Here is a 27,500-nt window from a genome sequence, read left to right as displayed (position 1 = left end):
CAGCTCGGCTAGCTACCTACGTGTCAAGGCAGATATCATTCACTTCCGGGTCAAGCGGCGATTTAAGGAACTGAAGCCGGAATAAAATGGCGGTTTGAAGGTGACGCGCGCCCTCTACAGGTGTGAGCGCTTTACAACAAAATCTAAATTCAGGAGGTGAAATTCAGATCCTGGGGGATCAACAGACATGTTTTCCATTTTCTAAGACACCAAATTCAGACCATATTATATAATAATAACGTAATTAAGTTATATAATGTGTATAAATGAATCATGTGAATCATCTACAGTCCCGAAATGAAGTGAACTAAACATCCCAATAATTCTCGCTGAGTTAGATATCATTCTGCAGCTCACATGAGACAATGCTTAATCAGAGTATATTTTTTTTTATGATAAATCATGAACTACCCCTACTTAAATTGAGCTATGACTATAGTACCTAGAAGGTCAGTTTATCCAGTAATTTGTGGACATCAGGTGTGTAACACAATACCTGTATTCAATTCAAGTCCATTTATTTATATATAGGCCTAGTGCTTTTAACAATGGACATCATGACGAGGCAGATTTACCAAAATCCGATAAAGATTTAAATTTGTCCCCAACGAGCAAGCCAGAGGTGGCGATGGCAAAGAAAAACTGACATGAGGAAGAAATCTTGAGAGGAACTGTATCTGTATCTGTATCTGTGTCCGTATTACAATTTCTAAACCCGGAATGGGCGTGGCATAAACCTGAAATTTTTTCTTTTTAAATTACATATAAGCCCTTACCGCTCTACCCATAAAACACTGGAAAACACTGGAAAGATGAAAACGCGTCAGGAGTGTCAGCGTGAATGGTGTGTGAATTCTAGCTCCATGATTTCATCTACATGACTCAAAAGACAATATTGTAATCCTGCTGGCAAACTAGTATAGTATATTGCTAAAGTAAATGGTATATATTTAAAAAAAAAAAAAAAAAAAAAAAAAAAAAAAAGAAAAAAGAAAGAAAGAAAGAAAGAAAGAAAGAGAAATCATTGAATGAATCAGTATGTAAAGGTTAAGTAATCAAAAGTAAAATCCAATCATGCATGACCAATATATAAGGTATTAAAAGAGAAAGCAGTATGTTAATCAGAGAAACTAAGATCATTTTGGTGAGATCATTGAACACATACACTGCAGTTAAAAAGCTTCTCTTTTAAGCCTATTCTGTCATTTCTCAGAAAAATCATACCCTGTTTTAATCGGTGTCTTCTGATGTTAATGGAGTCTTTAGAAGTCTGTTGAAATAAAAAAAAATTTAATAAAGTAAGCTGATTGAACTTAAGAAACATAAAAGAAAAGAAAGAAACATAATTGTGACGAACTGTGAGAAATATAATCCAAAGAAGAAAAAGGGAAACCCCACCCAATGAGATCACTGTTTCAGCAGTGTATAAAAACCCGAGCATTGACTGTAAATGTCAGATGATCTGCAGACATCTCGGCTTTTATGATTCTTTTTTCTGATTTTTTTTTTGCCATGACTCAGAGATTTTTATTTAGGATAAGGTGATTTTCCACGACACGAGTAGTATAATTTAAACCACAGTGACCTTGACCAGGCAGTTACTAAGGATGAATGAATGAACACTGTATTGTATGCGTGTTAATGAACGTGCTCTTTGCTTGTCACGCAAGCTTCATATCCGACCTCTGGATCACGGTCATATCAAAGTAAAAACATCCTGTTCGGGTGGCTTTTTTTCTTTTTTCTTTTTATAATCAGAATCTTGATGCACACCTCTAGTCTCAACCAGAACCCTGCGAATTCTGCGCAAAAAAAAACCCCTCCCAAACAAACAAACAAACAAACAAACAAACAAAACCCCAGTACTCCACTCTCTATTCATCTCCATATCGGTATCTGTTTACACATCATCTGTTCATTCTAAATAATGTATTCGTATTTGGTTACATCCCTAATGGATATGTTTCCTGTGTTCTTTCGAGGAGAGCACAAAGTAATGAGAACTCAAAATACCAAATGGACAGCATGGACTACTCTGTTTCATAACCTCAATTTAGTATCTTGTGGCCACATTAAACTCAAATGTACATACAATTCGGAAGGAGAAACACACACGGTCAGTGCACTTCAGCTGCGCCACCCGACAGCAGATGCAGGGTTCTTCTTTCTTCTCTAAGCCTGGCATTTTCAGGTGCACTGTGTCCAGTGTGCTCAGAGCAGATCTCGGTGGTCAGCACTTTTAGCTCCTGGTGCTTTGGGCTTTATTAATTCAATTCTACTTTTCCGTTACTGTTAGGAGCTGTTGTACACTAATGTGCTCATAGGTGATTTCACACTTTTATTTAGACATACAGTAATACAGCATACGTCTTAGGGCGGCGTCACATCCAGGGTCTATTCCAGCTTCACACCGAGTCCAGGGATAGGCTCCGGATCCGTGACCCAGACCAGGATAAAGCACTTACTGAAAGTGAGTGAGTCAGTGTAAGACATAAATAAGACTCTAATGGGTTTTATTTTCCACACTGAAGTGTTTTCCAATGTAAAGTTTGAGGCTTGCTTATTCTCATGTCTTTGCAAGTAAAAATATCTTGAGTATAGGCAAATTCAACAAATGTGTCTATTTTTTTAGATTGGGTTTTAAGCTAATACAAGATTATTAGTCCTTTTATTTATTTTTGTATCATTTCAAGCATGAAATTGTCTTCTGTTGGCAGCTGATTTGTTTTTGTTTTTTCCAAGTGTTTATTTCTAGGAAGAAGCAAACTTATCCCTCACAATAGCTTGAAATGAGTTCAATGAATAGATTTATCAGTGGTCTTATATTTCTTATGTAATAATCTCATAGTGAGAAATATTAGATAAGACTGAATTTTTTTGCCGTGTGCATGAAGAAAACATCCCGGTGTTAAATGGATCCAATCAATAATAAAAGTGTGGTGTGGTGTGCAGTGTAATGCACAGCATGGTAATAAAGTAATACCCTGAGGTTGACATATTCCTGTTGTTTTTATTCAACACATGACAGATCATACTGTAATTAAGGTAAGGGCCTTTAATATGCTCCTGTAGAACATGCATACATATGGGAGATTTCACACGGCAGGCACGAAGGCACAACGCAAAGGGGATGACAGCAGTGGCACAGATCTGTTTCTGATTTATAAAAAAAACATTTCACAGAGAGATTGTGTCTGTACAAGGAGAATGAGGACGGATTTAAAGAAAAAGCACGCTCATCCGCCTGTAAGTGTGTTTGTATGGAGGCTTGTTGTGTGTGAGAACTAAAGCATGAGTACATTTTAAGCAGTATCTTATCATGAGTGTGATATAACAAATATGTATACATGTCGTTATGGCCATATGTATGATCATTATACTGTATATAAAATATATGAAATCCATTTGCATATAAAATAAAGTAAATGCATATCGATCTTGCAGTCAGAGTGTATGAAGCATTAGCCACGCACATCTGATCTGTCAGTGACAAGAAAAGACAAACCAGTTTGGCATATGGTCATGAATTCCTTCTGAAAATACCCTTTACTAATCCATGCACTCAGTTCATGCCAAGTTCTGTATAAACACAGCTCGAGCTCTTTATCTGCTTAACTAAATAACAAAGTGCTAGCTGAATCCAGGCCGATGAATTCTCTATGCAGGAAAAATAAAATGACCTTCCAGAGAAAAAAAGTGTTTGGTTTAATCTGGTGTTGTTGTATTACACACCATTCTCTCATCAGGTTATAGTTTAGATTAGTTCATTTAAATAGTTTTGTTCACTGACACGGGTTGCCTTACATTTAAAATCAAAGAAACATTTGGGAGGGAAAAGTGTTTGTTTTTGTTTCTGTGTGTGTGTTTATGTGTCCAGTTTTATTTTTGCACTTGTGTGTTTTTGTGTTTATGCATTCAGATTTATTTGTACAAAACATGTGACTCTAACCTGATAGGAAAATGTTCTGATGAGTGACATTTTGCTGATGAGGAAAGATGTGTGTGTGTGTGTGTGTGTGTGTGTGTGTGTGTGTGTGTGTGTGTGTGTGTGTGTGTGCGCGTGTGTGTATGCCAACCAAACAATTATCTGTCATTTTGTGCCAAATGGCAAAAGCAGTCTCTAAGAGGAGCAGCACGCCTACACTCCTGGAAATGAAAAACCCACGCTGCAGAATATGGCACTAAACCACACGCCCACAGTGGAGGAGTGCCAGTCAGAGCCGTGTGTGTGTGTGTGTGCGTGTGTGTGTGCGTGTGTGTGTGTGTGTGTGTGTGTGTGTGCGTGTGTGTGTCTGTGTGTGTGTGAAAAATGAGAAATCATGAGGACAGTGTTCCACAGAGGCATGGCAGCTTCTAATGGAATCACAGCTGGCAGGAGCAGAAGCCCTTAGCGCCTCATACTCTGACTCAATTATACACCCGGCCCATGCAACATGGAGGCTTCCAGCAGCCTCTTTGTGCAAATTATTTATTTTCAACTTTGCTCAAAAGAACCCGGTCAGACGAAAAGGGAAAATGGGATTCAGAGATCCTAGCATGCAATTCTCAATATACAGCGCCATAAAAAGGTTCTGTTATGGAATATATTAGACTCTAAAAATAGCTACTACATGCCCAGTATTAAAGATTAAAAATGGAAAAGAAAAAAAAAAGGAAAAGACTGTAAGTACATTCTAGAAAATCATAAATGCTCTGGAAGTGATTATTGTGACAGTGATTATTGTTTAGTGTTCGGTGGTTAACACATCTGTGTTCCAGACAGCAAATCCGTCAGCATACAAAATGAAACAGAAGCATGTAATTATAAATTATAGGCATAAGAGGAGGATTTTTTTTCCCCCTCACACTTTCTTGGTATATTCTGATTCATTCTTCCCTTTGTTTGAATGAAAGGCTGCTGCTGAAATCCCACAGCTACAGCTGAAAAGTATTGCGGTGGGTTTTCCAGGATCAGGAACTAAATGACTGCGAGAAGAAAACAAAAACAAGGCTGGAGCTAATGGCAGTAAATCCCCGTGGAGGTCAGATTGAACATGGCACCTCCCCGTGCTCGAGTCGAGACGGTGCTTGGCAACGTTTCCTCCCTGCAACAGTCCTGAAGAATCATCACTGATATCAAAACAAAAAGTTTCAAACCTTCACAGCGACTTCATTGAAATGAAGGTTGTTTATGCTGTGAGCGGAGATAACGAGGGCAGCTCAGTCCTTGCATGTGACTGGAGAGAAAGTTCTGGAATAACCCCAAAAATTCAAAGTCTGGGTTCCGGATTTCTGATAGACAGGTTGGAAAATATTCATGCAGTGGCTGGAAGTCCCAGGCAGGGACTGCATGTTTTAGAAGGCTTGGTGATGGTGAGGCAGTAGATCTGAAACCTCTCTGGAAATAAAATAATCTCAGCTACATCACGCTGTGAGCCACATGATGAGCAAATAATGAATAGGATTTTGGCTTAACTTTCACATTAGCTGTGTTTAATTAACCAGAAACTTTCTGTGGTGTAGAAAAGCATGTACTGGGAACAAGCATGATGTAATACATGACTTTTAATTCTTTTACCACTTTTGAAACATATTGTGTTATTCTTTGTGTTAATACACAGCACAGTCTGGCAGATCTGAATGCTGAATGCTCTGTAACATGGTGTCTGACCCTGCTGTATACACCATGTGCTGCTGTGATTGTTATTAGTCCTTAATGGCTCATAAAGGAACAGCAGTTAGGGGGATGCGTGCTCTTATTTCCCATTTCTCATAAAAATGGTGCATCGCTCCAGCATTAACAAAGCATGCAATAATGTACCTCTGGGCTATTAAATAAAAAGAAAGAAAGAAAGATAGATAGAGAGAGAGCGTGAGAGTGAGAGAGAGCGTGAGAGTGAGAGAGAGAGAGAGAGAGAGGGAGAGAGAAGGAGGCTTAGTCAGCTGCAGAGAAACTTCATTTGGACAAGCCTCAGCTATACCCCTTAATGCACAACAGTGTTTTGTGCACAGGCTGACACTCTCGTGGGAGCCTTGTGGATCTCTGTGTGTGTGTGTGTGTGTGTGTGTGTGTGTGTGTGTGTGTGTGTGTGTGTGTGTGTGCGTGTGTTTGTGCGTGTGTGCGTGTTCAGGAACAGCACCAGTGATGCAGGGCTGGAAAATATGATGATACAAAATCCTGCCAGCATGAATGAGTGTAGATTAGACACTGGTCCAGTTATATTAGGTGGAGGATCCAACTTTAATTTTGCAGAGGCACCACTGACAAAAACACTCTCATGGACATCAAACAACTGCAAACACAACACAGGTATAGGGGTGCCAATAAATGTGGCACACACACGCACACATACATCAAAATCAACACAAAAATGGTTTACTGACCACAAAATCAAGGTCCTGCTCTGACCATCCCAGTCCCCTGACCCGAACCCCATAGAGAACCTGTGGGGTGAACTGAAGAGGAGAGTCCACCAGCGTGGACCTGAAATGTGAAGGATCTGGAGAGATTCTGTATGGAGGAACGCTCTCAGATCCCTCACCATGTATTCTCCAACCTCATCAGTGTTATAGGAGAAGACTCAGAGCTGTTATCTTGGTAAAGGGAGGTAGCACAAAGTATTGACTAAAAGGGTGCCAATAATTGTTGCACACCTATATTGAACAAAGATATTTTTTGGATAAACCCGTGTTGTGTTTGGAATTGTTTGATATCCATGAGAGCAGAGTATTTTTGTGATTTTTTTTAAAACAAAAGATCAAAAGGTTAAACAATAAAAAAATTTTCACAGCCCTCTTTGCTCACATTTACCAAGGGTGCCAATATTAGTGAAGGGTACTGTAGTTATATGTATCCAGATATATTTTATACACTCACCGGAACACTTGGATATTTATTATGAAGGAAACCAGTTGTGAAAACCTGATGTGGTCTTCTGCAGTTGCAGCCCATCCGACTGATGTGTTGTAGCGTTCTGAGATGCCTTTCTGCTCAACACGGTTGTAAAGACGGCCTATTTCTATGCTCAAGTCTCATTCATTATACAGTGGATATGATAGACAGTCACCCAGATATTATTGACCTAAAGTTGAAACGCTACTGAAATAAAAAAAAATGACGACTCTGATGCTGATACTGAACATCTTTCCAACAAACTTAGCACTGCATTAGTCTATAGTACACAGCTATAGAAGAGTAATGATGTATAATCGCTCTATCCGGTGACACGAGGTGAGGATGGGTTCCTTTTGGAGTCCGGTTCCTCTCAAGGTTTCTGTCTCATATCATCTCAGGGAGTTTCTCCTCACCACCGTCACCTCTTGCTTCTTTATTAGGCCCCTTCTCCTCTGACCCTCTCTCAACAACATGGTGTTTCCTCCTACAGAACTGCCACTCAATGGATGTTTTGGGGTTTTTTCCACACCATGCACATGCATTACATAAAAACTGAGGCCACATGATTGGCTGATTGGACAACTGCATGAATAAGTAAGTGGACATGTGTTCCTAATAAAGTGGCCAGTGAGTAATTTGTTCAACTGTGTTGTCAGGTTTTAGTAAAGATTTCCAGCCAAACCACATTTTATCTCACAAACCACAGAAAAGTCCTGAAACAAGTCAAAAATGTCGGGCATTGGAAAAGGGAGACACATTTCTGCAGCACTGCATGGGGAAAGGTCACCGTGGTGATTATTTGCTATAAAACAAGATATTGTTGGCCTCAGAGTATATTAAACTACCTCAAATTACCACAAAACCAAACCAATCCTGTCATTAACTGCCCTGTCCGCTCCTCATCCTCCACTGAAAATGTTTATCGAGTCAGCATGGGGCAGCGTGATTCCTACCCCAATGGGTCTCTATTTATTAGAGCTTGTTGTAGTTTTCATGTATGACCACTAGGTGCAATAATAACTCTATGGAGCTAAATAGGGCAGTGAGTACCTAGAAAGGCGAGCGAATCAACAAACCAATCAGAAAAGCTAATTAATATTTCAACTGAATTAAAAATCTATGGAGTTGTGAATGAGGATTAATGATGATATAAATGAACCTGTCCGTATGGATGAATCGCCACCGGGCCTACTTACACATTAATGCACGTTTGGAGGAAGTGGTACGCAGAAGATGAAGATGGAATAATAATCTGCAGGGTGTAGTGCTCATGAGGATATTTTTATAAAGGTCAATAAGCTCTAGCGGGTGTTAAAGTGTCTGTCTCTGTCCGTGGTGCTGAAATGGAAAGAGGTTTGTTTGCTTGCTGCTGCTGCTGCTGCTGCTGCTGCTGCTGAGGGTTAGACAACTTTCCAAAATTCAACATTACACAGAGCCAAAAGAAATAAAATTTTTTTTAAAAAAATGCGTGCGAAAAGAAATCATTAACAAATGTGAAACGTGCAAACAGCAAGTCCAGAATATTCCGGAAGCTAAACGTGTGTGAGTATGCATGTCCTAAATAAGAAGTCCAGTGGATTTACCAGAACACCAAAAAAAAAAAAGACAAATATTCAAAGCAAGTAAAGATTAAAGAGCCAGGCTCGTGCGTGTCAGATTACATCCGGTCCGCGCGCTACTCCTTTAAGATGATGTAATTCTTCATAAGCCATTATGTTTTTTTCCTCCCTCCTAAACCGCTGAGGCAACATCAGCTGAGGCTTTTTCCCCCTTTCCTTTTTTTCTTTTCTATTTTTTTTTTTAGACTGGCACCACCCTGAGCGGGAAAAGGGAGCTCCATGCGCGCTCTCGCGCTTCTACACGGTGTGCGCGGGCACGTACGTATGCACGTCGGAGGAAGAGAGAGAGAGAGAGAGAGAGAGAGAGAGAGAAGGCGTTGGAGAAGATCTGCTAATCCACACGAGAAGCGTGATGTCGAACAGAGCAGGAGTGATGCTGGCTCTGGCTCCTCCGGACACACCGTGAGTACACACCGCTCCATCGGGGTTCGGCTCCAAACTTTCATCAGTCGTTTGGTGGAGTTATATTTGATATTTTACTGGACTTATTGTTGTTGTTTTTACCTTTACTTATAAACAGCACAGATGTTGCCTGTTTCGTTGAGTGCACGAGCGAGTGAGCCTGCTGTTTGGAAAATCAGACACAGAGGCGCAATATCTTTCTAATTTTGTGCTCCGACGTCCCCGAAGCTCTGCTGAAGCTCTCGTGAAACCACATCCCATGATCATATAGGGGTTTTTACTCAGATATATGGAGGGTTTTCTTTCTTCCCATTTTACCTTCACCGTGTTCTGATCGGAAGAGCAGACATCTTCTTTAAAACTAAACATTTCAGGGAGGAGTCAGATTTGAGTCAACTGCACATAACTGCAAATGCTTCTTGATTATCATGATGAAGATTGAGTTCATGTGACATCTTGTTGGAAGAAACTTTTCATTATTATTATTATTATTATTATTATTATTATTATTAGTCCATCCCTGATGACTGAAACTATGTCTTTGACCGGGAACTGTAGGACTCAGCCCGCGACCAAAGAGCCATCGTGCGCCCTGAACTGCTTTCCAGACGTTCTCGAGCTCAACGTGGGGGGTCAGGTGTACTACACGCGCCACGCCACGCTCGTGAGCCAGCCCGGGTCCCTACTGGGCAAAATATTCTCGCCAAAAAGCAGCGCGGTGCCCGATCTCGCGCGAGACCCCAAGGGTCGGTATTTCATCGACCGTGACGGCTTCCTGTTCCGCTACGTGCTGGACTTCCTGCGGGACAGACAGGTGGTGCTACCTGAGCATTTCCCTGAAAAAGCTCGCCTGAGGAAAGAGGCGGAGTACTTCCAGCTGCCGGACCTGGTGAAGTTGTTAACGCCCGAGGAGGTGAAGCCCAGTCCGGACGATTGCGCTCACAGCGACTACGAGGATGGTTCGCTGGGAAGCGACCAGCGCGCGTGCCCGCCGCCGTCCCTCGTGCCCGCCGACCGGAAGAGCGGCTTCCTCACGGTGGGCTACCGCGGCTCGTGCACGGCGGGCCGCGAGAGCCAAGGCCAAGCGGACACCAAGTTCAGGCGCGTGCCCCGGATCATGGTGTGCGGCCGCATTGCGCTGGCCAAAGAGGTGTTCGGTGAGACGCTGAACGAGAGCCGCGACCCGGACCGAACTCCCGAGCGCTACACGTCGCGCTTCTACCTCAAGTTCAAGCAGCTCGAGCGCGCCTTCGACGTGCTCTCCGAGTGCGGCTTCCACATGGTAGCGTGCAACTCGTCCCTCACCGCCTCCGTGCTCAGCCAGCACGCCGACGACAAGATGTGGTCCAGCTACACCGAATACGTTTTTTACCGTAAGTTAAAGTTACTGCTGCTTAGTGGATAAAACAAACATTTCCTCAAACTTCCTACCTGTCTCAGGTACCACCGGAGGCACACCTGATGTGTAATGCATTTCCTATCATGGAAAATTGTGTTGATCTCTCTCTCTCTCTCTCTCTCTCTCTCTCTCTCTCTCAGACCCTGCCTATGCTTGTCATCACAGTTTGAGTTATTGGTTATATAGTGATTCCACACAAATGAATATCAGAGACTCTATACATGATATCTTACCAAGAAACTTCTCCGAATTGAACGTTGCAGCTCTTTGAGTTGGCGATACGGAAGATATTACTCTAAATGACATTTCTTGAGGAACAATAGGCTGTTTATCACAATGTTTAATTTTCATTCGGCCACGGTAAATCTGACACGCGCTCAGCTAAACTCTTTGGACGCCCCAGTTGGCATACTCAGTATTACTCATAGAGGAAAAGAATTCCTGTATCTCAGTCTATGTTCTGAATAAATTACATAAAGATATTATGTGCAAAGTGGAACCCTTCATCTGAAAGAAGGCCTCTCTGTCCTGATCTTTATCTCAGTCATTATCATGCTGAAGTGGTAAAAGATGATGGCTTTTGTAATGGCTCTCATAATATTTTATGGTGCAAAACACCCCATCCACTCTGCTCCGTGAGTCGCTAATGCGATGCTGTGTCCGTTGTGGCTCTACCACAGGGTAAAAAGGAGGAACACTCATCATCCGCCTGAGGTTTTCACATTTCATAGCATAGACTTTCTAAAAACTGCTACCTCCAACGCTGCCAGTGCCTTATACGATCACAAATGTTAATTATATTAGCTTATTAGCGATGAATAATAAATGTGTACAGAAACACTACAACAATAAGCTCATTGTACTAGCTCATGGCGTTAAGATGAAATAAACGAATGATTTACATTATTATATAAATTACGTAACAGTTAATTTATTAACTAATGAATCATTAAATACGATGTCGATAATTACGTGTCATACGATGACGTTAAGTGTTTTCTGAATTTGTTTCACTATTCTTTTATTTCATGACGAGGCCTTGGTGCAGGCCATGAAACCAATAAATCTGTCAGCATCGTCCATCAAAACCAGAATCTCACGTCAGATTGGATCAGGGCTAATCGAAAGTGGACCAGGGTTGGGAAAGTGTGTTAAATGCTGATAAAAGAAAAATACAGAAATGATCAATACTGATGTTGATGTTCTTCAGTAAGGTTACTGTTTTAACGCCGACTATTTTAACGTCAATAAAATTGCTTATTGTTATTTGATAAATAGGCAAAACAAGACATGACACTAAGAAACTAATAAACGCTCTGATATCCTTTAGATCGGACTGTTGCAGTTCGTTGCTGTTTGGCTGATCTGTGCTCGGACAGGACCTCAGTCTTAATCTAATGTTAGGGTTTAGATTGACTACAAAGTCCTGCATAAGACATTTATAATCCTAAATGTTTTAGATCTGGCATATCCTACTAATCTCCTGATGCAGTATAGTGCACCCTGAGCATTTAATTCAGCTATAGTAGACCTCCTATTAATCCTGCAGATCCCCACATTTCTGGAATAGTGATTATCAGTAATAGGTGTATTTTAAACCCAGACTTGTTGGCGTCAGTGCTGCCTCACTGCTCTTTTCCATCAAAACTGTTGCTATTCATCCTCTCTTGTGTTTACGGGTCTGTGTGAGATTCACTCCCCAGCATGCAGATCTATTTACCGGTTTGTTGTATGGCTCGAACGATTGACAATCCATCATTGTGTTTGACATTCTGAGCACTTGCAGTCTCGTGTCAAGCCAAAATCGTAAAAGTGTGTCGTTTCCTTCTCCAATGTCAAGGCAATCATTTCCTACCTTCCAGCTACAATGCCATTTTTCTTACTCTTTATGTCATTATCAGCTCCATGTACTTCCCTTTAGGATGAGAATGGTAACCAGTCTGTTTCCTCAATACAGAAAGTCATCTCAGTCGTTTCAGTCTCTTCCATCACAGACACAGATCATTTGCCACTTTTTAAAGTCGCTATAAGTTTAAGACAATTAAAGCAGTGAAAAGAGAGAAAGAAAATCTAATAAGGAGGCCCTGGAGACCGAGAGACAGTACAGTGATAGTTTACCTGTAAAGAAAATAAATGGACGGAGTTGTCCTCTAAACCAAAACAAGATTTTTCATAACAAGAGCTGTGTTAGAATAATAGAAAATGTCACTCCATGTCAATGCCACCATCATTGGAAATACAAAATAACATAAAATACTAAATCCATCTCAAAAGCACAAAACCTAAAAAAAAAAAAAAATTAAAAAGTTCATTGTTTAGAGATTTGATTAGTCTTTTTTTTATTTTTTTAATTTTTTTATTTTTTTATTTTTTTTAATTTCCAGAAACCTTCATAAAAGTAAATGCTAATGTCAGTGAGAATGTTTGGTTCAAAGCTGGTTCCAGGTTATGTAAGTGCATGTATGTCCCACTACGTACAATAATTTCTATTGAATCATGTCAGATCATGAGCCGTAGATCAATAGTGTAATGTGTGCTTAAAGGCAGAACGCGAGCGTGTACACTCTGGGTGTGTTTTATTAGGGGCAATCAAAAAAATAAATAAAAGTATAGTCGATATCCGTTGCTGGGGTCAAAAACCTGGAAGGCAAAGTCATTAAAAGAAGTCGGAAAAATGGAATCGACAAGAAGAGAAAACAAGACTTAGCAACACGACAAGACTTCACAACAAAGAACAGAAACAGCAGGTGAACATCGACAAACTGATTACAGGCTTTACACAGAACAGGTGAACACATTAGGGTAATCAGCGCACGTCAGAAGTGGGCCGGAGACGTGATTATAGAACGGGAATAATAATCACATGACATGAACCCAGGACTAAACAACGTGTAAGCGGTGCTTAGAACGGCGCCACGATAAATAGTTTGATGTACAGTTGTGACAGCGGAAACAGGTTCAGCAATTATAACATTTACATACACACCGTTACTGCACTCATATACTGACATCTAAGCAGAAATGCAGCGAATCATCATCATTAAGTAATTCCAGTAAAATCAGCAGGATTCCAGAGCTAGGTATATTTTTGTAAATGGAGTTATCCAGCGAGCATTCAACAAAACGCCAAGAATAAGCAGCTGCCTCTTCAGGTGAAGAATATCTCTTACAGAAAGCTGCTCATCTGTAATAATGTTTATACATTACGAGGGACGTTGGTTCGAATATATGATGTGTGTCCCGGTGCGGCAAGCGCTGCAGGTATATTTAATCCGTACTTCGTTTTGAGTTCATGTCACGTGATTGTGTCTGATCATGTTATTGTTATTTTGTTATGATGTTAGTCTCGTCTCCGCCCATGTCCTGTCGTAGGTGTCCAGGTGTTCTGCGTTTAGTCCTTGATTAGTCTGTTTATACCCTCCTGTGTCTTTGTCCCGCTGCAAAGTCTTATCCTATATTTTGAATGGATTTTTTTCCGAGCTGTGTTTTCTAGTTTCCGTGCTCTGTGTTTCTTGGTTTTGACCCCCACTTGTATTCCACGCTCTTTTGAAAAGGGATTATCCCTATTTTGTCTGACCCATCCCATGGAAATTGATGGCGATTCTTGGATTTCCCAAAATAAATATCATGCTGTGTTTACGCACTCGTGTTCCGCCTCAGAGTGCACGGCACATATAGATGAAAGAGTGGATGAATTTCTAGGAATCTTTGTAAATAAATAAATAAATAAACCAAGCTCTTGATTGTTTTTTCATAATCTCATTAGGTTTTATTCTGTTAATGAAGTTATCATGCCTTCTGAGATCCAGTTTAGTGAGTTTTGACCTCTTGCTATTACTAAGTCAAATTTAAAGTGAAGGTTAGGATCAAATGGCTTATTAAGCTGGTGAAAAATAAGTCCAACAGCCATATTATGGTCAGAGCTTTGAGCCATGAAATTTTCCAGAATAAAAAAAGTCACTTCTCCAATTAGGCCATGAGAACCCTTTCTTAATTGTGTCAGCTTTAGCAGTGATCTGCATGCCTTGGGGGTGGAGGGATAATTGCGTGGACTGCCCGTTTCACACGCTAAGCGGAGGTCTGTGGAGTTAATATGCAAGACACTTTGCAGACGGCTGTGTCCTTTGGAAAACAAGGCCTACAGTTATCAAAATCCATCATCCCTGAATCTCATTTTAGCCAATTAAGTAAAGTTATAGGCTGACAGTGCTTCGCAAAGCTCCTCTTTAATCATTTGGTTGTTGTCATGATGTGTCTGGAACAGTCTGACTGATTCATCAGCATGGGACAGCATTTGAAATGAAACGCTATTCAAAATAAATGAATAGTAATGATATTCAAAATGAACACGCCGATGGCGTTGATGTTTGCTGTATGTTAAAATATCCATGTATCCCTAAAGGGTGCCCCATAAGTCCTGCATCATAGGGTTAATGTATGTTTTAATATTATTTACAGACCACGATATAAGCAAAGAAGACTGAATCCAGATAATTCTACTCATAGGAAATGGAAGTGAAAGAGAAGATGAGAAGATATTAAACAGCTTCTCTAAATTAAAGCTTTTCTTTTGCTATTTTGTTTTGGGTTTTTTTTTTCTCTCTTATGATGCTGGACTTTTGAGACATGCTGTATAATCACCTCTAGCTTTGTTATCTTCTGTGCTGTTATTATTTTCTCTGTGCCTTTCTTTCAGTGTTCAGTCTTTTCATGTTTGAGCCCTCTTCCCATCTGTGAACATCTCAGTTTCTCTTTGAACTGTGTCACAGAGCCAAATTGTTTTCTGTGGCTTGTGAAGTCAGACAGAAAGCACACAGCTGCTCCTGCTCAAACACGGCTTTACCTAATTGGCTTGCATGACATTAAGTAGCGAAAAAAAAAAAAGCCTAAATGAGATTCAGTCCGAGAACGAATGGCCTTCCTGAGCTTAGTGGCTCATTGTTTTATTATATTTCACTTCTAAGCCTATGAGCCGGCCATAGTGTTACTACGGAGTCGCACGTTCACTCCTAGTAGTCCCGTTCTCGAGTCTGAATCCAAGTAAAATTTGATCATTTTTGGTTCATTTGCCGTTTAGTTTGTTTTGTTTTCTCAAACAAAGCAAAAAGCAAACGTATCCTTAATTCATCGGTCAGAAATACCATGATGGAAAAAGTAAACAAACCTTCACCAAGTGTGAGTAGAGATCACAAAATTCACCCGAGCATGAGAAGCATGCAGCTGACGCTCAGTAAACTTGTTTTAAAACATTTTCTATGTTATTTTGTCAGTCCAAATCTGCAGAACACACCGCATTTCTGCAGTGCTACAGCTCTGCCGTTTGGCTCAGTTTAAGAGCTCACGTCTTCAAGAAAATGTCTGCTGTAACCCAAAACACGTCACGTTTAGTTCACTTCCTGCAGGTGGATTGATTCAGGGTTGAATCTGACTAAAATCTAACCATGCCCGAGTTTGATTTGAATCAGACCGAGAGCAGCTCGCTCAGACGGTCTTGGAGAGGTTATTTTGGTCCACACTAGTATGTGAATGCCGTGTTTTCACTTGCATAAAAAAACGCACCCATGAGGAAAACACACCACAGCGCTGCACATGTGAAAGCACCGCAGTAAGCACCGCTCGCTCGCGCCTGGTTACTCAAGATCCAGAGGAACAATCTCTTTATCGTCGGATTTGACAGATGAGAAGAGTGTATTATGTCTTTTTTCATTCTGTAGAGAAATAATCTCAGATCTACAGTACATGCGAACACCGTGTATGTTGTTGTAGGTATTAGTCAGGTAGTTAAGCCATAAAACGGATCAGCGTGCTTATTTGTCATTAAGTAGGGGAAGGTATATTGGGTTGGATATAGGAATAAATCTGAATATTACAGTATATTGCACAGGAAGAGCTGGTAGAGTTGGTATGACCCGTACATATTTAGGGCTACAGTCACAGCAGCATGAAACTTTGAACTGGCTTTGAGTTAATGTGATTGTCCTTTTCCTCTTATTGCCATCGTTCCTACTGTTCAAACAGGCATGTGCTGTAATTGAATGAATAATATGTTCAAACAGATCGCAAAATTGAGCTGATACCTGAAAGAACCTGCAGCAGTGAAATGTAAGAATGCATCAGTGGGTCAAAAGAAGGAGAAAGATCTACAATGGGAAAGCTCCCAGTGAACAAGTCCAGTCCTGAACATTTCACTGGTCCATGCAGTCGCGCTGGTCCATCAAATGTTCGTCCACGTGAACGCCGCTGTGCTGCGACGTATTCCTCACACAGAACAATCACGTGCAGTACACAAGCAAGGACAAGCGCCAAGTCAGACCAGAGATGAGAAAGTTCAGGTAGATTTCCAGCAAAAGTTCTGGAATGTGAGTGGAACCAAAACAATTACGTACATGCTTCTCAAGTATTATTGTTTTTCCGTAGCTGCCTTTTCAAATATCTGGTTGGCAATCTTAGCTCACATAGAGGTAGGATTTGTTCCGGTATGTGTGGGAAAACATGATTATACCATGTTGTTTAACCTCGGTGCTTCCTCCCTCCTACTCAAAAAACAAAACTGAACAAAAATGCAGTACTGAGATACACAACAAGCATGAGCTCTGATCATCTTTATTTAAGACTCACATTTCCATCATTTCGGATGATGACAATGGGCCTCATTTATTGAGCTGGATACGAACATATTTATGCGTAAATCGTTAGTGCAAGCACACACACACAAAAGGTATTCGTGAAAATCCCGTAAATTTACAAAAACATTCATATCCTACTCGGGCGCCTGAGTGCATGTAAATTTACGCCTAAGAAGGCTAATTAATGTAAACCTCGACCTGACTGACTTCAGATCATATAATCTGCATGGACATGAAGTTTGGAATAGACTCTGGAGTTTAAACTGTTTATGTTCATGGAGGTTTACTGCGTTTAGCAGACGTCGTTATCCAGAGCGACTTACAGAAGAGCTTCGGCGTCTCGATCAGAAACACGTCCTCGTGCTAGCTCACTCGCTCCGGGCCCCCGAGCTCCATCCAGAACATTCAGGGAAAACCAGTCCTTTTATTTTATTGGCATTAATTAAAGAATATAAAAAGTACAAGCCAGTCTGTCCTCAGAAGATGGAGGATTTAGCACTCACTTATTATTATTATTATTATTATTATTATTATTATTATTATTATTATTATTATTAGTGTAGAAGTGAGTCAAAATAACTTCCACTTTAGTTTTTCAGCCTTGATTCTGATCATTCATTTCATTTCATTTTCTTGTCTGTGCATGTGACCTTTCATGGACTTTTGTGGGCGAAATCACATGCAAATCAGCTGTGCCATGCACACGCTCGGTAACTTACGAGCGACTGGCATTCATCAACATACACGCGCAAGTACAAATAAAATCAGAGCTTCCAAAAAGGTTTGTAAACCCTGCAGAAATGTTTCGCTCGTTCAGGAATGTTTTCTTCGTTTTTTAAAGGATTTCTTTCTGTGCTTTCTTAACAACCATCTTGAAGTGACAGATCTGAAGAGATAAAGCATACGCTGTGTGCTTCAAAGGCCGATCTCCCTCGGCAGCAATTTGTAGGGTCGTTCCAAAGAACTGAAGGAAATCGTTTAAAGTGCTCTTCAGAAAGGGGAACAGCTGCTGCGCCCGTTCTTTTCTCATTCTTTTCTTTGTTTTTATACTGAAATGAGTCCAAGTATGAAACATTCTATTTAGCAATCATAAATTTTAACATGAATGAGTAAAACAGCTGAAAGTAGTGTTTCAGCAAATAATGTCTGTGACGTAGGTTTTCATTGCCTCAGGGACAATTTGGAGTTTGTAGCTTGTGCATTTATATTCATTTGCCTCGGTTAATTCACAGAATTACAACGTTTTTGTTGTTTGTCCATCTGTTTGTTATTAACGTGAGATGCTAATCTTTGTTTCCAAGTGCTCATTATGATCGTGTTCTGTAGTCAGGGACCTTTCGGGAGTTCTCAGTTTGAACGGTGGAGCCTTTGTAGGGAGTAGGTGAAAGTCATGTTCACTTTAGAATGGACCACAGCTCCAATGACCAACACATTTGTGTGGTTTCATAACTCCATAACTTCAAAGTTCTGAAAGATTACACACTCAACCGTCGTAACTTGCCTCCGTCTTCTTCTGTAGCTGACTCCGTGTGGCTGGATGATGGTAGAGAGTTCATGGAGGCACTGTGCTATAGGTATACAAACTTATCTCTGCACAACTTTACACTGGCGGGGTTGAATCAGCAGGGCTGGTGGTCTCCAAATCCATTTGGTCTCTGTGAGGTTACGCTCGATTTTATTCTTCTGTCACATGGATTTCCCGTCGACTTTCCCAAGGTGAAAATTGCGACTCAGATGACGCCAGCGGACATAAACAGACGGGTAGTGATTTGTTGAGAATGTCTTCATTTGTCATCCTCCTGACGTTTCCACCGTTGACCTTATCCGATGCGATGCCTGAGCCAAAAGACAACATTTTCTGCTAGACAAGTCCCATCTACACAAGCGTTAGCCTCCATCTGCCACAATTCCCCAAGAGCCAGGTGTGGGATCTCCCCTTTGTGCTCAAGACCCTTAAAGCGCCTCCTTATGAGCTTATGCAAGGTACCAATCTGAAAAAAGTGCCGGTGACAACTGCCTTTTTCCCCCCAACAATCACTTTTAGTAAAAAACAGTGTGAGAACTGCATCCTCTGGTAATAAACTTGCCTTCCATGCCTTGGTGAACAGATAACCATGATCTTGAACCCAGGGTTTCTGCCCAAGGTCAATTCACAGTTTTGTTTTTTTACCAAGTGACCTTGCAGAATTTCTTGCTGTACCTAGTATGCACCCTACTGTATTATTTAAACCAGACAGTGGCCATCTGATCCTCAGACCACTTGTTCATCTGCTACACTAGAAAGTCGTGTAGGATTCTTTTGTCTAAACAGAGACTGGCCCACTAGGTGGTCATCGTCACCATTGCCTATAGACAGTACCCACTGTGATATGCCACTCTACAAAGTGCATCGCATCCTCATGGGCATTACTTAGACCCATGCTGCTCCAGGAAGTCTGCACTGATGGCATGTTGACCTACAAGGTTAACATCGCTGCTCCCGGTAAATTGAGTACACCACCAAACAAACGCTGTTTCACTTGGTCCCAGTGTGTGTTGGTTACTCATGATGTTGTTGTATATGTGATGATCACCGCCCCTGATGGTTACGAGGAATGAAATAGAAAGCTAGTTATGCATTTAACTGTGGTTCTGTGTCATGTGAAACCAGTCTACATTTTCTATTCACAGATTCTTTTGGGTTTGAATTATCTAGGTGGTGGTCTACACTCAGTGAAAAGCCCCTACTCCTACACATTCACTCCAAAGAAATCTGGCAATCATAGAGGCTTAAAGTTAAGTTGTATGTACTTAAGTAAGTTAACCACATACATAATGTGATTCCAAATACAGAGAACCGTCCTCATAATCACTAAGCCTCATGAAAACTGCAAGGATCATGCCGGACTGGTGCTTGTAGATTTCAGCTTTGTATTTCATACCCTGCAGTTCTTCACTGTCCCAAAATTATTCAAGAAGATGAGAAAGAAGTGGTACCACTCAGGGTCAGAGTGAACCGGATCCTGTCTGACCCGTTGCCATGTGCATTTTTCTTTCTTGTCCTCAACACACAGAAACAGAGATGATGTGTTAGACCACGAATCACTGGCAACCACTCAGCAGTTATGTCAGGTAATTAGGTAGGTAAGCTCTTTCAGGTACCTCTGTGTACATATTGACAAGAACCTGACGTGGTGGAACGGGTGTAGCGAGGTCTGGCAGTGACTATGTTTTGTGTATAGAACTCTGGTGTAAAAAAAAAAAAAAAGAAAAATAGAAATGGCTGTATTTGTTTTATCATGGTGGTTTGAGAGCTTACTGTTTTGTGGCATTGTAGAGCAACCTGCCTGTCTGAAATCGGTAGCTCACATGAAGAGTTATGAAAATTATGCAAATCAGACAACATCCCCGTCTTAAGGCTGTTTATGAAAAGGTCTGAAAATTATCCTCAGGCCCCTCACATTATCCTCCACCTAGAATATAAACTCGACATTTCCCTCAGGTAGATGTAGTAGATGCAGTCACTCAGTTTAGACATAATGGGTATAACCAATTCCTCAAATACACATGTCCCTCATCAAATACCCCCACCCCTCATCAAATACCCATACCTCTCAACAAATACCCCCACCCCTCATCAAATACCCCCACCCCCATCAAATACCGACACCCCTCAACAAATACCCCCACTCTTCATCAAATACCCCCACCCCTCATCAAATACCCATACCTCTCAACAAATACCCCCACTCCTCATCAAATACCTCCACCCCTCATCAAATACCTTATCAAATACCCCCACCCCCATCAAATACCGACACCCCTCAACAAATACCCCCACCCCTCAACAAATACCCCCACCCTTCATCAAATACCCCCACCCCTCATCAAATACCCATACCTCTCCACAAATACCCCCACCCCTCATCAAATACCCCCACCCCTCATCAAATACCCATACCTCTCAACAAATACCCCCACCCCTCATCAAATACCCATACCTCTCAACAAATACCCCCACCCCTTATCAAATACCCCCACCCCTTATCAAATACCCCCACCCCTCATCAAATACACCCACCCCCATCAAATACCGACACCCCTCAACAAATACCCCCACCCTTCATCAAATACCCCCACCCCTCATCAAATACCCCCACCCCTCAACAAATACCCCCACCCCTCATCAAATACCCCCACCCCTCATCAAATACCCATACCCCTCAACAAATACCCCCACCCCTCATCAAATACCCCCACCCCTCATCAAATACCGACACCCCTCAACAAATACCGACACCCCTCAACAAATACCTTATCAAATACCCCCACCCCTCATCAAATACCCCCACTCCTCATCAAATACCCATAACTCTCAACAAATACCTCCACTCCTCATCAAATACCTCCACCCCTTATCAAATACCCATACCCCTGCTCAAATAACCATACAAATACAGGAGTCTCAGTGGTGCTACAGAACATTATGGGAATTATCCTTAACCATCTGTTGTATTCTCTGCCTTAATTTACTAAGAGGTAAATTGAGAGAGCAAAATGAAGAGAGGCACTGAACCCTCCACACAAACTTCACAGAAGAGTTATTTAATGAGAAGGCGCTTCACGCTGGGTTTTCGATATCTGTTAGCTGACTAGATCAATACGTCGGGTCCAGACTCAGGATCTCTGAAAGAAATACAAGTTGCTCATTTCTGATCTGAAGGGAAACAGTGGCAGTATTCCATGTGAATGATCTAGCTCTAGATAAATTTAACTTAGACTTTCCAAGTCATTAAGATCAGGTAAAATGCTAATATTAGCAGCTATTAGCAGGAGAGTTTCCATAGAGTGTTACTGAAATGTTGTTATAAATAACAAAGAGTCAATGAGCCATATTACATTAACCGTGGCCACACGCGTAGCTTTTTTCTTCTTCAGGGATAGCACTACATATATTTTAAATGGGACAACTGGACTGACATTACCAAGGACAGATGTGAGTAAGGGCCCTTCAAATTCTTTATAAAGTCTTTAAAATGACATTCTCTACCATTTTACTCTAGTATGGTATCATTTTAAAGTCTCTGCATTACAGAGGGAGAAGCCCAAATATGAGGAAATATGAAATGAGTTCAGAAACCACACTGAGGGCCAGTTGGGCTAATGGGATTGCCTCCGAATTGCGCTTTGCTTGAAATGTATAATATAAAAGCCACTGTGAAATGGAGGAAATGCTCACAGAGTGATCAAACGTGCAGGACTGTTGAGGAAATATAAATATCTGTCAATAAATAAAAGTTGTTTCACTTCAAAATATGCCAGAAAGAATTCATTCAACTGAGTTATGGAAACGATAATATGAAAAAGTTCATGTAACATTCACTGACCGTCCGCTTTATTAGGAACACCTGTACACCTTTAGAACACTCAAGGTGATTTGGGCCAAATGTACCGATAGTCCACCTAAAAGAACTTATCAAGAAATGTGATGCAGCCAAAGATAATAAACCAGCTCTCACACCCCAGATAAGGAATTCAAGACATACATTTTTTATTTAATGTCTTGACAATTTGAATAGCCATTTTCAATGAATTGTCCCTCTGTAATGAGCAGCACAGGCTCTTGTTTTGCATAAGCTAACAGTGTAACAAATTGGCTTTACCACACGCATAATCGAAAATACTTTTGATGGCCCACCAATGATCCGTTTCTAGAAATTCTGGTGGAAATTTTTTAAGCTAAACTGTTCGTCTTCTCAGCCCCTCAGCCCACACACCATTAGGGGAGAGCCGCTTCCCTGTTTAAATGGCATTCTTCGTCTAATCACATTTGAAAGTCTATGGTGAATCACACCCCCAGTGTGATTTTGCAGCTTTAAAGCTCAGCCAAGTTTCAGTTTCAGAGAGTACAGTGTACTTATGAATGTTTCTCTTCCTATTGTTGATTGCAGTCGAAAGGGAAATTGTGGCATTTTGTGTGCAGTACATGAAATAACTGACCTAGCTTTGCTGTGATCTGCTGTACAGGCGGAGAGGTGAACTGACCGTGCGGGCTTGCTCAATCTTTGTAACTTTGAAGTTTCTTCTCAAGACAAGTGAATGAATGAAGCTTCATGTAAGGGAAATATTAGGGGTGTGATGATCCAGTGATTTACAGTGGTGCTTGAAAGTTTGTGAACCCTTTAGAATTTTCTATATATCTGCATAAATTTGACCTAGAACATGATCAGATTTTCACATAAGTATAAATAAATAAATGACCAAGTAGAATATTTATTCTCTCATTTGTTTAATTGGGTTCTCTTTGTCTCTGCTTTTAGGGTTTGTGTGAAAATTTTATGACGTTTGAGGTAATATAAATTCAGATATATAGAAAATTCTAAAGGGTTCACAAACTTTCAAGCACCACTGTAAATTGATGCACTTGAGTTTTTGAAATCAATCACTGCAACAATCATAATCGAATATGATCAAGCAATGGGAAAAAAATGTAATATTTTACACTGATGTGCATAGGATCGTCGGCGTATGAATCAAAAGCGTATCGTATCTTGTGGAAGCCTGAGGCAGGAAGCGTGTTCAATCACACCGCGTCAACGTGAACATTCCTTATCTGACAGGCTTTTGCTTTCTTTGTCTCTGTAGTTCTTGCAAACCTGCCCAAATAAACTGAAAGGCTGTTATAATGAAAATAGCAGAAATAATGACACAGAGGATTATAATTTGCATATTGCATAAATAGGACATGATTGTGTGGACATGGTTGAATGCCTCAGACGCTGGGCAATTGTACAGAATCTTACATCCAGACACGCTTTAGGAGACTGTACTGCATTAATGTGGCTTCCGGAGCACATAAGGCTGAAATGTCGATGTTTTTTTTTAAAAAAAAAGCAACAACAAATAAAAACAACATACCTAGATTGCTCACATAAACCCTCTATTATCCATATTTGGCCGAACTGGAACGCCTAACCAGAGGACACTTTAGCAAGAAGCTCCCTAAAGGCATAACACTACCATTATAAAAAATATACAGCATCTCATACTTGCTCTGAACATACTTCTGAAGTGTAATTCCTTTATACAAGAAATTCGGCTGTATTTGACTCTTAGTGCACCACATGCCAGGGGCTGAGGCACTGCTGTTGTGTCGGTCACCACATGAATTATATTCCGTGTTTGTAAATTTCTACTTCTTAAACATTTCACTCATTTTGAATAGCTTTTACTTGGAAGCAGTTATTGTTTGGACAGTTTCTCACTTATCAGTCCCTCTGACGAATAGAGTGAACTTTCGGTTCGGTTCACAAATTCAAGCTGAGAAAAGAGCAACATTCGCTAAAGGCTATGTGAGAAGGGCCGGGGTAGAGCAAATGTCTATTTACTGGTCAGAAATATGGCGAAATACGGTGTAAACAAATTACGTAACTGTGCTGAGAAATCATTGAAATCAACCAAACAATTTAATAATTAATAAATAAATAAATAAATAAATAATGATTAGAAATGCTTTCAAAAAATATTCCTGGGAACTGTTTTCAGCATTTCAAGATATTTTCAAGAATACATAGCATGATACATTTTGAATCAATATTTAGAAAAAAACAACAACAGTGAGGTCAGGTGGGGAGAGGGTTGGGGAGATGAGGTGGGTTGGGGTTGGGTCAGATGGGGTGAGGTCAGGTGGGGTGAGGTGGGGTGGGGTGAGGTCAGGTGGGGTGAGGTGGGGTGGGGTGAGGTCAGGTGGGGTGAGGTGGGGTGAGGTGGGGTGAGGTCAGGTGGGGTGAGGTGGGGTGGGGTGAGGTCAGGTGGGGTGAGGTGGGGTGAGGTGGGGTGGGGTGAGGTCAGGTGGGGTGAGGTGGGGTGGGTTGAGGCAGGGTGAGTATGGAAACTGCTTGTAAAGCAGGTTGTGAAGCTTCGTCTTTAAGTGAATGTTGTATGTAGAGCTTTGCTAGTACGTATTCTGGTCTGATTACATTTCTGCGGTATAAAAAAGAATTAGATTGAACAGAAAATTAATCTTTCTGACTCATACTTGGACCAGGCAAACCAACTAACAGGTGAGATCGTGACCTCAAAGAAATCTAGAATGATGAAACCGTCTGTAAACAGCAGTCAAAAACACATCGCTTCCGAAAATCTATACTGCATTCTCGCTCTCTCTCTGTCTCTCTCTCTCACTCTCTCTCTCTCTCTCTGCCTCTCTCTCTCACTCTCACTCACTCTCTCTCACTCTCTCTCACTCTCTCTCTGTATCTCTCTCTCTCTCTCTGTCTCTCGCTCTCTCTCTGTCTCTCTCACTCTCTCTCTCTGTCTCTCTCACTCTCTCTCTCTGTCTCTCTCACTCTCTCTCTGTCTCTCTGTCTCTCTCTCTCACTCATGCTTTTAATGTGTGAATTTGTCCCAGTAAAAGTAGACAGTGGAGTCGATTCACACTTGAAAGTCTCCTTTCGTTAAGCCCCCAGATGTGCGTACCAGGCCTTAAAGCAGAGAGCATCTAAACAAATTCCTTATCTCCTCCATTTAAATGTATGTAAAATAGCATTTTTGCTGACTGGAGACAGATTTCTATTACCTTAAACAGTAAAGCAGTACTCTCGATTGCCAGTGCATTTTTTTTTCTTGGGATGAATCCGCTTAACTTGTCTTCAAGATTTTCTCTGCCCTAAATACTGAACTGACAAATTTTATTAAGCAAATGGAACAACAAGCTACTTTTTATCGAATGGATGAACGTCTATAATCGATCACGTAAAGACTCGTTTAGTAACTATACTAAATAGAGATGGCACCGACCCAATAGCCAGTGTCAGTATCGACCCAATACCAGCAAACAGTGGAGGGTCGGATATCAGATCCCGAAACAAATGGCAAAGATTAGAATTGATTTGGAAAAGAAATGTATTTTTGGAACCGGAAATGTTTAAATATAAAGAGGCTCGACTGTTCTTTCTTTTATTACAAAATTTTTAAGTCTGTGCTTTTTTTTATATTATATTTACACTTTATTATATTGATTATATTTACAATAAGTATTTTTTGTGTAAAAGAGTTTAACTGTCAAGTGCTTCAGTCAAAAAAAGAGAATCATTTCTAAAGCTGAGTAGTTTTTAAAGAAAACAGTATCGGATGGGTCTCGGTGTTGGCTGATACTAAAGGCTTCAGTATCCGTTTCAGAACGCTAAACAGATCTACCACTGTGCATTCAACACAACTGCACCACTTGAGCATGTAGTATTATCACATTTATAGAAGAGGTGTATTTATTTATAATCACACCCAGTTGAGGACGGGTTCCCCTTTGAGTCTGGTTCCTCTAAAGGTTCCTCTCAAGGTTCCTCTCAAGGTTTCTTCCTCATGTCGTCTCAGGGAGTTTTTCCTCACCACCGTCACCTCTGGCTGCTCATTAGAGATAAATTCACACATTTAACATCTCTATCCTGAGTGTATATATTTCTGTAACGCTGTTAAAAGCGTTATACAAATAAAACTGAATTGAACTGATATGGAATTGAATTGAATTCAACACATTCTGGGTAAGAGAGTCTGCCAAAGGACCAATTGGTAAGTATAATTGCTTCTTATATCCAGAATTTGTAAATACATTGAACAATGTTTTTGAAAAACACAAACACGGTTGATACGAGATTTCAGCACCGTGTTCGTCAAATCTGGAATCAGCTGACAGGAAATGTCTTCCACCCCCGCTGTGTTCCTGACACCTGGCAAACGTCTCATCACTCTGAAGTTCAGCAAGAGCATAATTTCACATTCAGCACGTAATTCAGCAGAGGTAATTACAGAACAACTAATCCTGTCATCTAGCTGTGCCGTGGAGCGTGCTGAAGGCTTTAGTTTGTACTGTAGAAGATTAATGGAAACATGTTCTCATGAATGAAAAGCAACATTTCGTTATTGTATCATTGGGGATTAAAGAGTGCAGGTAATGTTGAGCTCGCTGAATTACGCAAGTAGATATAAAGACTATAAATCAAATACAGACACAGTGTAATGTCCCGTTTTTACAGCTTCATCCAAGTCACCAGGGCTTACTAGGACATCAGATGTAGTCCATAGAGCTTGCCATGTTTAGTAGAGCCAAAACGTTTCAGCTGTGTACAGACCATCAAGAACTGAAAGCAATCGCAGTCTCAGACTCGTTTCCATTACAGAGGACAGACAATTGTGTTTAGAACACGTTAGATCTTGTAAAAAGGTTTCCGAGATGGTTCCACGAACCCCCGAGGCTCAGAGTTTTCAGCTTTTATATCACACGACTCATTTCTACAGTATACTGTGATGGCGTTCCTGGTACTAGTTCCGCTACTAGACTAGTTCCTGATGATGTTAACGTTCCAGCTCCGGAGGTTCTAGCACTTTATATCAGTTCTCTTGTTAGGAACTGCCAGACTGCTTTCCACCTCCTTTTTTGCTGATTGAATGAAGTGTAAACGAAGATTTTTGTCAACGTGAATCCAAAAGTATGTCGAACATGATTAGTGTTGCCTTCAACTTGATGCCGTGTACCATTTCGAATTCCTATAAAATACCTTTCACATATCTAGAAGAGTATTCTCTTGATGAGTGGTTGGTAGCCA

At 40.9% G+C, this 27,500-nt stretch overlaps 1 protein-coding gene across 1 annotated transcript in view; it reads left to right on the top strand.

Moving 5' to 3' along the window:
• Positions 1-8,703: 8,703 nt before the first annotated feature.
• The window catches only part of kctd16b (potassium channel tetramerization domain containing 16b), a 41,066-nt gene continuing 22,269 nt past the window's right edge, over positions 8,704-27,500 (top strand). The window contains exons 1-2 of the mRNA XM_053687891.1: positions 8,704-8,895; positions 9,019-10,268. Of these exons, the coding sequence (XP_053543866.1) occupies positions 9,419-10,268 (850 nt within the window). The 5' untranslated portion in view covers positions 8,704-8,895; positions 9,019-9,418. The remainder of the gene's footprint in view (positions 8,896-9,018; positions 10,269-27,500) is intronic.

The sequence above is a fragment of the Ictalurus punctatus genome, chromosome 18 (genome assembly GCF_001660625.3).
Source record: "Ictalurus punctatus breed USDA103 chromosome 18, Coco_2.0, whole genome shotgun sequence".
NCBI lineage: Eukaryota > Metazoa > Chordata > Actinopteri > Siluriformes > Ictaluridae > Ictalurus > Ictalurus punctatus.
The sequence above is the reverse complement of the archived record's forward strand: the minus strand, read 5'-3'. Positions and strand labels throughout refer to the sequence as shown.